General features: G+C 46.2%; 1 protein-coding gene across 5 annotated transcripts in view; it reads right to left on the bottom strand.

Moving 5' to 3' along the window:
- Nucleotides 1-15,000, bottom strand: part of exoc4 (exocyst complex component 4) — a 133,658-nt gene that overhangs the window by 96,371 nt on the left and 22,287 nt on the right. For 4 of the 5 annotated variants that reach the window (XM_077005344.1, XM_077005345.1, XM_077005346.1 and 1 more), the window contains exons 8-9: nt 2,331-2,476; nt 773-861 (exon numbers count right to left, since the gene is read on the bottom strand). In XM_077005344.1, the coding sequence (XP_076861459.1) occupies nt 773-861; nt 2,331-2,476 (235 nt within the window). Of the gene's footprint in view, nt 1-306; nt 331-772; nt 862-2,330; nt 2,477-15,000 lie in introns of those variants that run through there. The other variant, XM_077005349.1, reaches the window with a different exon arrangement.

Below are 15,000 nucleotides of genomic sequence, written 5' to 3'. Positions count from 1 at the left end.
CTCAATGGGAGAACCAAATCTCCCAGAAGCCCCTTCTATTTAAAGAAGAAGTTAAGCAGATCACCGTGCATCAGAGCACCGAAGACCAGCCAGAGAAATCTTCTGGGGAGGAATCCAAACGTTTGGTTTAAAAAAAAAAACTAAAAAAGACTCTTATTTTGTGAGGAGTGACATGTTTTCACCTCTCTCCTTCCCCCTCTCCTTTTCCTCAACACCTCTCTCACAGTCTTCATCGTTTGGCACAGCCTGTCTCTCGCTGGAATTGGGTGCAGGAAAAACAAAAGCAGTACAGTGCTGTCAAGCAGTGCTGATTGAAACTGCAAGGTCATTCTGATGACAGAGAGAGAGAGAACAAGAGAGAGGAAGAGAAAGGACAAAGAGAGGGAGGGAGGGAGGGAGGGAGGGAGAGATGGAGCGAGAGTGAAAGAACATGAGAGATAAAGAGAAAGAGAGAGAGAGCGGGGTGGTGAAAAGAGTGAGGAGTCAATGCCCTCTCTGGGGTGTCATTCTCACTCCAGCACAGCCAGTGTGTGTGTGTGTGTGTGTGTGTGTGTGTGTGTGTGTGTGTGTGTGTGTGTGTGTGTGTGTGGACACCAGGAACAAAAAGGGAGCTGAGGCACGCTAACAGGTGTACATCACACAGTCCTGAGCGGTTCTGAGTGGTTCTGAGCAGTCCCGATTCCATCTCTCCATCATCTCCCATTCCCTCCTAGCTCCTCCACCTTCTCTCCACCCGTCTGCCTCCTCCTTCACCCGGTACTCCGTCACTCACCTTGCAGTTCGCCACTCTTGCTGTACAGCTCTCTCCGCTGCTCACGCAAGTAGGCGCTCATGCTAATGGCATGTGAGGAAGACTCAAACCTGCGAAGAAGATCAGACCCGCCCTCGCACGTCACACATCAACGCAGAACTGGCTTAAACGTCTCACAACACATCATAAAAGCGGGAATACCCATTACACTGAGTGTGTGTGATGAATATTCATTACATCCCTGCTGCTCCATACAATGTATGTTTCACACAACCATGCTGATGTAAGAGACGCTATAAACACAGACCTTACAGGCGGAAAGAACATTTATCTGCCAGGGAACCTAGATTTGATTTCTGGACCACTTCTCCTCGTCATACTGGTTATGAAATGCACCCACAATGTGAAGTGAAGCAAACGAGTTTCCTTAGGACACTGGTGGTCACCATCATTACTCAATGGTGTTCAAACGGTACGCTTTACCCTTTTTGGCTTATTTCTTTATGAACTAATAAAGCTTGTACACATCAGTGAAGTGGAGCACAGGGACAGTCTGATGGCCAGCTTGGACTAGGTGGCATTTTAGTCAAATTGTAAAACTTTTATTTTTAAATAGCATCTTCTAATGGGAAGATTTCCAATTGAACTATTATAACCATGAAAACATAGAAAACAATAAGTGTTTATTATTAAGAATCCTGACAACATTTAAAAAAATGTGTATTTAAAATCAGTTAGCCATTTGAAATTCTTTCTAAAGTGGAGTTTCAACATGATGTCAATTAATAATTCAGTTTCATGGGAAATGTTGTACAGGTACTTTGAGACTTAATTGGGAATGATGATTAACAACTTACCTGTCTTTTTTATTTCACTATTATGCTATACCTGTATGCCTATAAAACCTATATTAATATACACACAGCCCTTATGATTAATAGTGTCAATTTATTGAACACTAGAACCGTAGAAAATGTAATAAATTAAATATGTATGTGTATTATACTGTACTAACAAAATTAACTGAAAATCAAAATAAACACTATGGCCTGAGTGCTTAAGAACTCGAGGAGGTTTGAGATGATGACAAACAATATTGCGTTAGCTTTTGTTACTTCATAGCTACATTAGCCTCAAAGGTCGAGTCCGAAACTTAAGCAAACGTCAGAGAAACACTGAACAGAGAACTGCATGCTGTTTGTATTCCATTGTGCACACTGGAATAAAAAGCAGGCGACCTTGTATTGAGTAGTTTTGTCTCAACACAACGTCACCATGACGAGCACTAACTTTGTACTCTGATGTGTCTGAAATTAAATTACTATGGAAAATAATCCAGATCGGCGCAGTCACAGCCGGCCCAGATCACTGCGAACGGGGTTTATGTAATAAGCTCGACAGGTCTACCCACGGCTAATAGGTGGTTCATGACCTTAATACTGGGCTCTCCAATTAGTGTGCTGTTTTTATTTTTTTCGCCTACATTAACGGCCGCTTTAATGATTACCTAATGAGTGGAAGTAAATGGTCTGCAGTCAGAGGGGATGAGAGGATGGAATGACAGGTGAAGTGTGCTCACTTGAACAGGGACTGTTTGGGGCGGAGCGGTTTCTTCTTGGCGAAGAAGGCCCCGAAGTCACTGCCCGTGCTGGCGTAGGAGAGCTGGGAGGAGGGCTCGGCCGCGCTGCGGGTGTTCTTCACGTCCAGGTAGTCCATCAGCAACACCTGCAAGAACAGGATCAGGCCCAAACGCTCAGATGGATGGCACGGGCAAACACAGTTCTGCCCACACTAAAGTTTAAAGAGAGGGTGCATCTCGTGGAACTGAATAGCAACTCACAGTTAACAAACAAGTAATTCTCACAAGGTGGCAATACATTAAAAAACACATATAATAGGGTGCTGTTACTGTTGCCATGGTGCATCACATCACCATGTGTGTGTCATGTGTGTCACAGGTTGAATCACATGCTGAAGAATCTGACCAGCAGTTGACCGCTTCAAAAACCTAACCATGAGTATTTCATTGAGTTCATTTTAATACACCTAAAACTCCCAGGCAAACAATCTTTCTGGCCTGGATCAGTCAAACTGAACAAATTCTTCTCCTCTGCCTCTCCAACTTGTCTGTGAAATGGCCAGCTATTCAAATACTTCCACCAGTGCAAATCTCATTAACCTTGATTAAAACTGAAGACCCCAGATCATAAATATCCCATTCAACTACGGCCATAACCATTAGAGGGGGTTCCGACAGTTGGAGAAAAGAGAGAGGCAAAAAAAATATATAAAGTTGAGCCTAACTTTCTACAAATTAGCCCCCCGATTTCTAAGTGCTCCATAATTTATGTGGTCGATTTGCGACCCTGTACCCGAAACAAGCCAAAAGAACAGCACAGCAGATGGAAATACATCTGACTATTAATGGCGTAATTAAACCTGGAGAGGGGGTCTCATCCAGAGCCATCGCTCGGCTCACAGACAGCCCTATTTGGGCTGGCCCAAACCCAGCAGTTCCAGTGTGTCAGAGTATTAATTACTAATGACCGTCTGATTCTCTGACAGAGTGAGTTGAGTATGTAACCCCCGACTTAATTAAACGCCAGCAGTTGTCTGATGAAGGAGTTTCCAGCCTCCTTAAATTACATTAATGGAGAAAGACTGGATTTTGTAGGAAATTAACCATGGGGGTTCTACAAGTATTACTGGGGAAAGGCAGAAACAGAAATGGTGGGAGGAATGAATTGGGGAGAGGGAGAGGGAGAGGAGGAGAGAGAGAGAGCACAGAAGAACAGCTAGAGAGAGAGAGAGAGAGAGAGAGATGTAACACAACAGAGGCTCAATCAACTGAGGCATCACAACAAAGTAAACCTAGCTGTGAGGAGGGAACAAAATCAATACTGTTGTTTCCCTGACAGACTAAACAAGTCTGGAACAAATGAGTACGTGGATGTAAGAGCCTGGCCTCATGCAAAGGGAAGCAGATTTCACTCCCTCCAGCGTCCTGTGTCTAAAAGCCGCTCTGCTCTTTGAAAATTGAAGTATGAACTTTGAGAAGAGTCCTGGAGCGCTGACCCAACAGCAGTGCTCACAACAGCAGGCATGAGCTATTATTAAAGACATTGGCTTCTTGGATTAAAACAACTTCAGGGAGATGAAACATTTAAACTACACACGTGTTAAGAAAAGACATGCTAATCTGTAGTCTTCTGTGAGCTGGTTTCAGCAAAGTAAGGAGATATACAGTAAGTCTCAGGCACCCTGAGAAAACTGAACAGATTGAAGCTGTTTATTGGTGTTTAATTTGTTGAATAAAGGGAGGTGGTCCATGATTGCCCCTGGACACCTGGTCCCTGTTTACTGGTATTTATTTGTAGTATAAAGGGAGGTGGTCCCTGTTTACTGGTGTTTATTTGTAGTATAAAGGGAGATGGTCCCTGTTTACTGGTGTTTATTTGTAGTATAAAGGGAGGTGGTCCCTGTTTACTGGTGTTTATTTGTAGTATAAAGGGAGGTGGTCCCTGTTTACTGGTGTTTATTTGTAGTATAAAGGGAGATGGTCCCTGTTTACTGGTGTTTATTTGTAGTATAAAGGGAGGTGGTCCCTATTTACTGGTGTTTATTTGTAGTATAAAGGGAGATGGTCCCTGTTTACTGGTGTTTATTTGTAGTATAAAGGGAGGTGGTCCCTGTTTACTGGTGTTTATTTGTAGTATAAAGGGAGGTGGTCCCTGTTTACTGGTGTTTATTTGTTGCATAAAGGGAGGTGGTCCCTGTTTACTGGTGATTATTTGTCAAGGTGGTCCATGGTTGCACATGCACACTGGGTCCCTGTTTACTGGTGTTTATTTGTAGTATAAAGGGAGGTGGTCCCTGTTTACTGGTGTTTATTTGTTGCATAAAGGGAGGTGGTCCCTGTTTACTGGTGATTATTTGTCAAGGTGGTCCATGGTTGCACATGCACACTGGGTCCCTGTTTACTGGTGTTTATTTGTCAAAGTGGTCCATGGTTGCACATGCACACTGGGTCCCTGTTTACTGGTGTTTATTTGTAGTATAAAGGGAGGTGGTCCCTGTTTAATGGTGTTTGTTGCATAAAGGGAGGTGGTCCCTGTTTACTGGTGTTTATTTGTAGTATAAAGGGAGGTGGTCCCTGTTTACTGGTGTTTATTTGTAGTATAAAGGGAGATGGTCCCTGTTTACTGGTGTTTATTTGTAGTATAAAGGGAGGTGGTCCCTGTTTACTGGTGTTTATTTGTAGTATAAAGGGAGATGGTCCCTGTTTACTGGTGTTTATTTGTAGTATAAAGGGAGGTGGTCCCTGTTTACTGGTGTTTGTTGCATAAAGGGAGGTGGTCCCTGTTTACTGGTGTTTATTTGTCAAGGTGGTCCATGGTTGCACATGCACACTGGGTCCCCGTTTAATGGTGTTTATTTGTCAAGGTGGTCCATGGTTGCACATGCACACTGGGTCCGTTTACTGGTGTTTATTTGTCAAGGTGGTCTATGGTTGCACATGCACACTGGGTCCCTGTTTACTGGTGTTTATTTGTCAAGGTTGTCCATGGTTGCACATGCACACTGGGTCCGTTTAATGGTGTTTATTTGTCAAGGTGGTCCATGGTTGCACATGCACACTGGGTCCGTTTAATGGTGTTTATTTGTCAAGGTGGTCCATGGTTGCACATGCACACTGGGTCCCTGTTTACTGGTGTTTATTTGTCAAGGTGGTCTATGGTTGCACATGCACACTAGGTCCCTGATTACTGGTGTTTATTTGTCGAGGTGGTCCATGGTTGCACATGCACACTGGGTCCCTGTTTACTGGTGTTTATTTGTCGAGGTGGTCCATGGTTGCACATGCACACTGGGTCCCTGTTTACTGGTGTTTATTTGTTCCACAAGTCGAGGTGGTCCATGGTTGCACATGCACACTGGGTCCCTGCTGCTCCTTTTAAAGCTTTTTGTTTTGTTCTCTTCTCGGTCCAAACAACCAGCTGTGTTGAGGGTGAGGCTCTATTCTGCCTGGTCTGTAAGCAAAAAGACTCGGGTCGTGACTGCATTCCAGGGTGTCTGAAGTCGGCATCATACTGAAGGATTCCATTTTTGATTGGTCAAAGAAAGAACCAATCGGCGAGCCAGCCAGAAAAGCTCAGCAGGAGTTCTTCATCTATTTATTCTTATTTATTTTTACCTGTGTCAATAACATTCGATTGTAGGACCGTTTAGTTATTTGTTACATAGCGTTTAATATGCAAATAAACATTGATCAGATAATCGGTTTATGCTTGTTTTGCTGTTTAGGACAAGTATATGTGCACCCCAGTTAGCATTACAACACAAATACAACACAAAGCCTTCAGCTCTTTCCAACCTCTGCTGAAGCTCATTTGAATAGACTGAGCATGGCCAGTAGTAGCATTAAAGCCCCATTTTACTGCAGTGAAGTCAGAGCAACACATGACAAAAACCCAAGACCAAGAACGTATTACCTTCTGATGGTCATAAGGTGTCAGTGCGTGACTGCAGAGTAGGGAGGACTATTCTCCATCGTTTCACGACATCACTGCTGCCGTGGAGACGGCAGGGGCAAAGCTGTTTTCTCTCTCTCTTCTGTGAGTCCAGGTAAAAGGCACAATTAAACGAAGCGCAGCCCACAGAGTTAAGGGTAACTTAGAAAGGTCCACAAGTTCAAACGACTGTGAGCAGCGTCACCACTGACCCTGAACGCCTTCACACAGAGGGTCCCAAACCACCCTTTAGCTGAGCACGGAGCAGAAACCCAGGAAGCAGCACTCAGGCGGTGGGATAAGTGCCTGGCTCCGTGTAGCTCCCCTCAGCTCCCCTCATGTCCCCTCATGTCCCCCCTCATCTCAGGACGTCCATCACTGCAAGGCTGCCTGTTATTGGCCTTTTTCTGTGTGTGTTTTAAAGTGGCTTGATTTAACACTAGGAAAGAGGGGGATCAATATTCATGTTCACTTTCTAGAAGAGAACAAGCCGTGGAAGGAGTGGATGATCTGGGAGATGGAGCAGATGGGGTTTCCCACCACATATCCGCCGGGCAGATGGTGAACGAGATCAGCCTGACTCCGCCCTCCTGCCGACATACTGCCATTAAGATCAGCCTGACTCCGCCCTCCTGCCTACATACTGCCATTAAGATCAGCCTGACTCCGTCCTCCTGCCTACATACTTCCATTAAGATCAGCCTGACTCCGCCCTCCTGCCAACATACTGCCATTAAGATCAGCCTGACTCCGCCCTCCTGCCTACATACTGCCATTAAGATCAGCCTGACTCCGCCCTCCTGCCAACATACTGCCATTAAGATCAGCCTGACTCCGCCCTCCTGCCTACATACTGCCATTAAGATCAGCCTGACTCCGCCCACCTGCCGACATACTGCCATTAAGCTGTCTGACTCCACCCTCCTGCCTACATCCTATTAGCACTAAGCTCAGTCTGACTCCACCCTCCTCCCTACATCCTCTTAGCATTAAGCTCAATATGACTCCGCCCTCCTCCATACATCCTCTTAGCATTAAGCACAGTCTGACTCCGCCCTCCTGCCTACAGCCTCTTAACATAAACTCAGTCTGACTCTGCCCAGCAGGTGCGTTGGAGTGCCACTCACCGTGAGTGCAGCAGGACGGGCCACACGCGGAGGTGAACTCAGAGTGCGGCTGATAAAGGCCCGGCTGCTCGACTACAAGCAGGCGTGCTTACCCTAACGAGCCCTCCTCTCCTTAATTAGCAGACACGTGGGGCTAATTAAAGAAGAGCAGCAGTACTGAAGGAGGTTTGGGTGGAGGACCTCCACCTGCACGCCCATCCCTAACCGGGAACTCGGCGCTATAAGAAATGAAAGACATAAACAACACTTCCTCACACTCCACCCAATTACAGATCTCGTTTTAAATGGAGAGCACTTTCTCCTCAGGCGCCCGAGTTCTTTAATACTTCATCTGCACTGATGATAAAATTTGGCTAATACTGCCAAGCATCATCAGGAGAAGTGGCACTTCCTGTGGGAGCACAGCAGGCCAGAGATGTTCTCATCACACTGGTGTGGGAACACAGCAGGCCAGAGATGTTCTCATCACACTGGTGTGGGAGCACAGCAGGCCAGAGATGTTCTCATCACACTGGTGTGGGAGCACAGCAGGCCAGAGATGTCCTCATCACACTGGTGTGGGAGCACAGCAGGCCAGAGATGTTCTCATCACACTGGTGTGGGAGCACAGCAGGCCAGAGCTGTTCTCATCACACTGATGTGGGAGCACAGCAGGCCAGAGATGTTCTCATCACACTGGTGTGGGAGCACAGCAGGCCAGAGATGTTCTCATCACACTGGTGTGGGAGCACAGCAGGCCAGAGATGTTCTCATCACACTGGTGTGGGAGCACAGCAGGCCAGAGATGTTCTCATCACACTGGTGTGGGAGCACAGCAGGCCAGAGATGTTCTCATCATCACACTGGTGTGGGAGCACAGCAGGCCAGAGAGATGTTCTCATCATCACACTGGTGTGGGAGCACAGCAGGCCAGAGATGTTCTCATCACACTGGTGTGGGAGCACAGCAGGCCAGAGCTGTTCTCATCACACTGGTGTGGGAGCACAGCAGGCCAGAGCTGTTCTCATCACACTGGTGTGGGAGCCCAGCAGGCCAGAGCTGTTCTCATCACACTGGTGTGGGAGCCCAGCAGGCCAGAGCTGTTCTCTGTCATCACACTGGGACACATATAACATGGAACTATATGAAACAAAGACCTTCAGTTGAATACACCAAAAATACACCATGATGTTTCAGGGTTGGGGTTTGTGTGATGATACAGGGTTAGTGTGATGATACAGGGTTAAGGTTCATGTGATGATGCAGGTTTAGGGTTAGTGTGATTATGCAAATTTAGGGTATGTGTGATGACGCAAATTTAGGATATGTGTGATGATGCAGGGTTAGCGTATGTGTGATCATTCAGGGTTAGGGTATGTGTGATGATACAGAGTTAGGGTATGTGTGATGATACAGGGTTAGTGTTGGTGTGATGATACAGGGTTAGGGTATGTGTAATGTTACAGGGTTAGGGTTCATGTGATGATAGAGGGTTAGGGTATGTGTGATGATAAGGGTTAGTGTGATGATACAGGGTTAGTGTTAGTGTGATGATACAGGGTTAGTGTTAGTGTGATGATAAAGGCTTAAGCTGGAAACATACTTGCTGTTAACTACGCGCTCGCGTACGCATCATGGCTGCTTCGCGTATCCTGCGTCGGTTTGGCGCGTAGGTCTTGCACGTCCTCCAAAAGTTAACGCGACGCGTACGCGAGGTGCAATACACACAAAACCGCTAGGGGCAGTGTAGCCGCTAACCAGCATCAAGATGGACACAACGATATGCAACGACACAAATTCGCCATTCTCACAACGTCTTTGATTTAACGGCCTTACATACCACCTACGAAGGGATCGCTGTCGTCGTTTTTTCTGCCGTGACCGTAAAATTACCCAAAGGCTAATCTCCTCGAGTGTTGCCATGTTTGCATCGTTAAAATACCGAAGCCCTTTCTACGTTCTGCCCTCTAGTGGACGCCTCCAGTTTCACGCGTTGCACATAGGCTAGTATGTTCTCAGTAACGTAATCATGTGTGATGATACAGGGTTAGGGTGATAATCACATTTTGCACTTTTCACACTCGGATATCCACACACACACACACACACACACACACACACACACACACACACACACACACACACACACACACACACACACACACACACACACACACACACACACACACACACACACACACACACGTTCATGGCGTGTCCATCAACTCCATGGGATCATACTATGAGCATTATTGTAATTACCACTTAAGCCTCTCTGGTCTGGAGTCTTTCATTTTGGCAATTAATACTGATCGTTACTCTGACTTCTCATAAGCAATTCTTTTTTATTTTGAGGGATTAGAACCAGACATTTAAAAGACATAAAAGACATTTTGGGTGAGTTATACACCAAAGCTCTTGATGAGGTATTTCTAAAGGCAGAAAGATCAGACAGAGATATTAAAACACTTTTTTAATAAATACAAAACTTGTTAATAAACACAGATATGACACAGTATGGCTGAAATGTATTTGTGTCAAATTTGTCAAATGATACTTCAAGTTTCTGTACATGTTCGGCTTCAATTACTGTATAATTTTTAATGTCACCAAGGGTTTAAGGGTTGGGGGAATGCCCGCGATCTGACATAATCACAGAAAACGCAACACAAACACCTGAGATCTAAGAACACGCTTGCCGCATACATGATGAAAACTCGTTAAAAGATTCATCAGAGCAACGTTTTAACAAGCACGCGAGATTCAGCGGGTATACAATAAATGGAATGTACTAATTGCAGCTTTTTGTGATTAGGCGACTGCAGAGAGCAGAACTGTGTTTTGATTAATAAACAATTAACGCAATTAATTACACAGTATACCCACGCACACTTCAGGGCATCCTTCAGTGACTGCAGAAATCTGCCATCAGCTTTAAGACCATAACACATGCTGCAAACACACACTCACAACACAGGCAATAATAAAAAGGGATGATTAATCATGTACTATCAGTTACATAGCACTTCTCAGTGTCTGCTCTGGTAGCCCAATATGTAAATATGACACCTCGGGAGGGTGCTAAAATGACACGTTGATTAAAACGTTAGCGCAGCAACAAAAGAACGCGGACACTTCGTCTTTAATTAAAACCAATCGCTGTCTTCCAGCTCCTTCCTGGCAGTTCGTTTTGCGTTGCCGTCACGCCGCTGACACGAGCAACATCTGAATGTTAAAACAGTCTTGTTGGCTGTTTGCCGGACATCCACGGACATCAAGCGCTACCCGAGACAGATTAGCAACAACCACCACGGGTCTGTACAGGTGAAGGGATGAAACCACCACGGGTCTGTACAGGTGAAGGGATGAAACCACCACGGGTCTGTACAGGTGAAGGGATGAAACCACCACGGGTCTGTACAGGTGAAGGGATGAAACTACCACGGGTCTGTACAGGTGAAGGGATGAAACCACCACGGGTCTGTACAGGTGAAGGGATGAAACCACCATGGGTCTGTACAGGTGAAGGGATGAAACTACCACAGGTCTGTACAGGTGAAGGGATGAAACCACCACGGGCCTGTACAGGTGAAGGGATGAAACTACCACAGGTCTGTACAGGTGAAGGGATGAAACCACCACGGGCCTGTACAGGTGAAGGGATGAAACTACCACAGGTCTGTACAGGTGAAGGGATGAAACCACCACGGGCCTGTACAGGTGAAGGGATGAAACCACCACAGGTCTGTACAGGTGAAGGGATGAAACTACCACAGGTCTGTACAGGTGAAGGGATGAAACTACCACAGGTCTGTACAGGTGAAGGGATGAAACAAAGTCAAGACTAAAACGGTTTCTCAAAGCCCCAGGCAACAGGCATTCATCACGGAGTCTGAATGGCCAAGATGATAAAGCGAGCTGGAAACGGAGCCAAGCTAATGAAGAATTCACAGGAAGTACCACGAGCCAGGACTTAGATCTGAAACCCTTGCCAGTCCCAAAGTCCAAATGCAAGTACACAACAGAAAGGAGAATGACTGGAAGTTCCCGTCCATCCTGCACTAATTTCATATTTATTCTCATTTTCGCTGTGATAGGTGGTGGTGATTACTTAAACGCATGTTAAGTAGTTCCCCATAATGTGTTCAGCAATTTATAAGATTAGCAAGACTGCGGCCCGATGCCGTAACATCAATCATTACGATGATGAGCTATCAAATTTGCTGCCTCGTCCCAGGCGTGTTTGTCTCCAAGTAGCTACCATCTCCTTCAGACCATTTACAGCAGTCAGTCAAAGAAACGTCCATCAGAGAGCTCAGATCTACACCAAAAAGGTGAGAGTTTCGCCATCTGCTTCCCATTAAACCTGCCTGGTGCTGGACTCACTGCCCAGAGGACTTGCTGTTTAAAAGGGTCTTGTTAACAACAGGACATTAGAATTCCAGGCACCACTGCCTTGAGTGGTCAGTTCTGGTTGAGTCATTACAGAGAAGCATTCGACAACAAAACACATGATTACTGCCACAATTAATGAACTTTGAGAGGTGAGCCTGTTTGTGAAAACAAGCCAGCGCCACAGCCCGAGGAACACAAGGGTGTGGAGTGCTCAGAGATGGAAAATTACTACAGTGATTTACAAGGCGTCCTTTAGACCAAAACACAATAGTGCATTTAATGGTCCCGCCTTTGTTGTTTACTCCCTCAAACAGTGGCCCTTTCGGCATGACCAATCACAGGCCTTTGGACTCTGTCTGCAAAGGGCAGAAGGACACACAGTCTACACCACATCCTGCTTTTTAGTGTTGTCTCTCTCAACGTTCCTCTCAGCTCCACGAGTGAGCTTCAGGAGAACGTGCAACCAGATAGTTAAAAGTGTGAACAGACAGGGGGGTTAAATCTAGCACAGTCGCACACGTACAGCGTCCCCATAACCGCCAAGCACGTTCTCTAGCGAGAGCTCAGGAATGTTTCCCAGAGTCACAAGTGCAAAGAAGCATGCCGTCTTATCAGAACCACGGACTCATGAATCACTCATAAAGAAAAGCTAGTTGAATTGGGCTCAGAGAAAAGAAACTATTTGACTGTTCCGACCGCTGTGGCCAAAGGAAATTGCACAACGGAATCAGAGTGACTCTACTGAATCAAGACTCTATTAATGGGACTGTAGCAGTTCAAACAATCTCTTTACAAAAATCTTTACATGTTTACAAGTCATCACGCGTTAAGAACGCAACCTTCTGAACCCCCATCATCTCAAGCTCCACAAATCCCAAACCATTTTAGAGAGCGCAATTCAATGCAGGCTGCTTCACGGGATGTCTGCGGACAATAGACTCCCACAGTGCGGTGACATACCGAAACGCTCCCCGATGTTTACATTCCCAAGCTAATGCTGGAGAGGCGTGTGTGATTTGCGCCAGTGTGGCAGGCGTAATCTGCAGCCCGTTCCCGAGACTCCCCAGGTAGTCTGAGATATCACCTACACAGAACCTGTCACAAGCCCTGACGTTTCCACTCACTCTTCCAATAGAAGAAATTGCTTTATAAATTGCTTTATTTGCAATTTGCTAGGGGGAAAAAATCCCAGTGACGATCCTCCAGTTTCCTGCATAAATCTAGACGCCTGTCCGGCAGTGCGTTACAGCATCAAAGCTGACGCACACCCTGTACGTCTTTACTAGGTCTGTTACAGACGGGATCCCCCAGCTTTGCTCTTCCAGTTCATCTGATGTCCTTCAATACATTTTTATCTTTTTTTTCTTTTATTTCCTTGAATCGTCTTTTGAAATGGTGTTGAAAGCCACTCTGTCTTTCACAAATTGTTATCTCCTCACACATCAGCTGAGAACAAAAAGTGTGATATGGATTCTGATGTCCAGAAGCTAAAGTTTGTCCTTGTCTTAAACGACTCGATAGGGCATAGTTAGGCAAACAGGGACGGAGCGGGGGACTGGTAACACCAGGGGGGGGCTGATCACCGGGGGACCAGAGGGGGACTGATCACCACTTCCTGTCACCAGTCCAGCCAGAACATTCATGACTCCCGTTTCTCTCAAGAGCAGAAATGGAAAGGGACTAAAGAATATTAAAGCTAGGGTACCGGCCGGATTTTTAAAAAAGCAAGAAAAATTGGAGGTAGAGAGAGGTAGAGAGAGAGAGAGAGAGAGAGAAAGAGAGAGAGAGTTCATAGAATCTCATCTACGCTCCAGAAGAACATGAGGTTATCGAAGTCGGAGTACGTTCTCCATGTCCTGGACTCTTTCTCACCTGTGACAGGCTTACATAAGGTCCTTTCCACTGGAGCCAGGCCTCATCACTGGACCCAGGTCTGAGTGGAGAGGTCCTGCTGTGAAAATGCTGTCTTGCACATCCAGAGCACAGTCTTTCACAACAGCCTCCAATGCCATCCATACTCCTTCATCCATCTTGGTCCCGCTTCCAGCACTCGAAAATAATTCAAAGTCTCCTTCCCTCGAGCTGCAGGTGTTCTGTCCAACTTTGTGGCTGCATCCACGACTGACGTCTCTCACACATGCGCTACACTCCATCTTCCTGCATTGCATGATTAATGCATAAACACTTGAGAAAGCCGTACGGATTTACACTGATCATGATTGGGCTACAGATGGAAATCCTGAATGCTGTCGGGCATTTCAACACGATGGCCACGTTTCACCAGCTTAGGGTGAAATCAACATTTCAGGCTTATGTATAAAGCTGGTGAATAAAACAATTATTTCAACTTGAGATGAGATCAGCCTTCGGTTGCTCTTGCGGATGGATAAGATGCAGTTCTGCTGGTCTGGGAACAGCAGGGCTGCTGTCTGCAGGAGGGGCTGTGCACCTCAACGGGGCCGGTGACCCTCACGACCGGCGGGGGTGGGGGGGGGGGGCAGAAATAACAGTCTCCCTCAAAAAGAAACAATCAGAACAGAACGAACACAAATGACTGCTAAAATGCTAAAAAAAAAAAACATCTCCTGCTATAAAGACTAATCAAGAGATTATATTAACTCCCCTCACAGGGGGGCTGGGGGGGAAACTGGGGGGAGGGGGATTTCACCCACTGCCCCAGTGCAGAGCAGCTATGGCCACTTAATGAGATCCATTACAGGGAAGTCAAGAAGTCTCAGCAGGACCGAACACACACACACACACACACACACACACACAGTGCTTCTCCTCACTTCTGTTTTCACCTTTCTCCTCCACCTTTGAGCGGTCGGAGCCTGGGCGTAAAGCTCCCCCCCCCCTCATGCTTCCCTCCCCGGTCCTGCGTCTCTGGGTAAGATGTGATTCCAGATTAGTGTCTGAGCAATGAGCAACTCTCCTGACTTCATATGCAAACCACGAGTGTCCTGCCGCCACAGACAGAAGACGCAAGACATGAAAAATGGAAATTGTACTGAACGGATTAGGGGTGATTCCATCTTAAATCTTGCACAATGAACCAAGATACCACCACATTAAGTTCTTATTTCTGCATTATTTCTTATTTCTTCCAAATACACATCACTAGAATTTCCATTCCCTCCCTCAACCATCAACCCCCCCCACCACCACCACCATCCCCACCTCCACCCCCTCCACCTCTCCTCCAACCCCTCCACCTCTCCTCCAACCCCGCATGTGA

Source organism: Brachyhypopomus gauderio, chromosome 5, assembly GCF_052324685.1.
Source record: "Brachyhypopomus gauderio isolate BG-103 chromosome 5, BGAUD_0.2, whole genome shotgun sequence".
Taxonomy (NCBI): domain Eukaryota; kingdom Metazoa; phylum Chordata; class Actinopteri; order Gymnotiformes; family Hypopomidae; genus Brachyhypopomus; species Brachyhypopomus gauderio.
The sequence above is the reverse complement of the archived record's forward strand: the minus strand, read 5'-3'. Positions and strand labels throughout refer to the sequence as shown.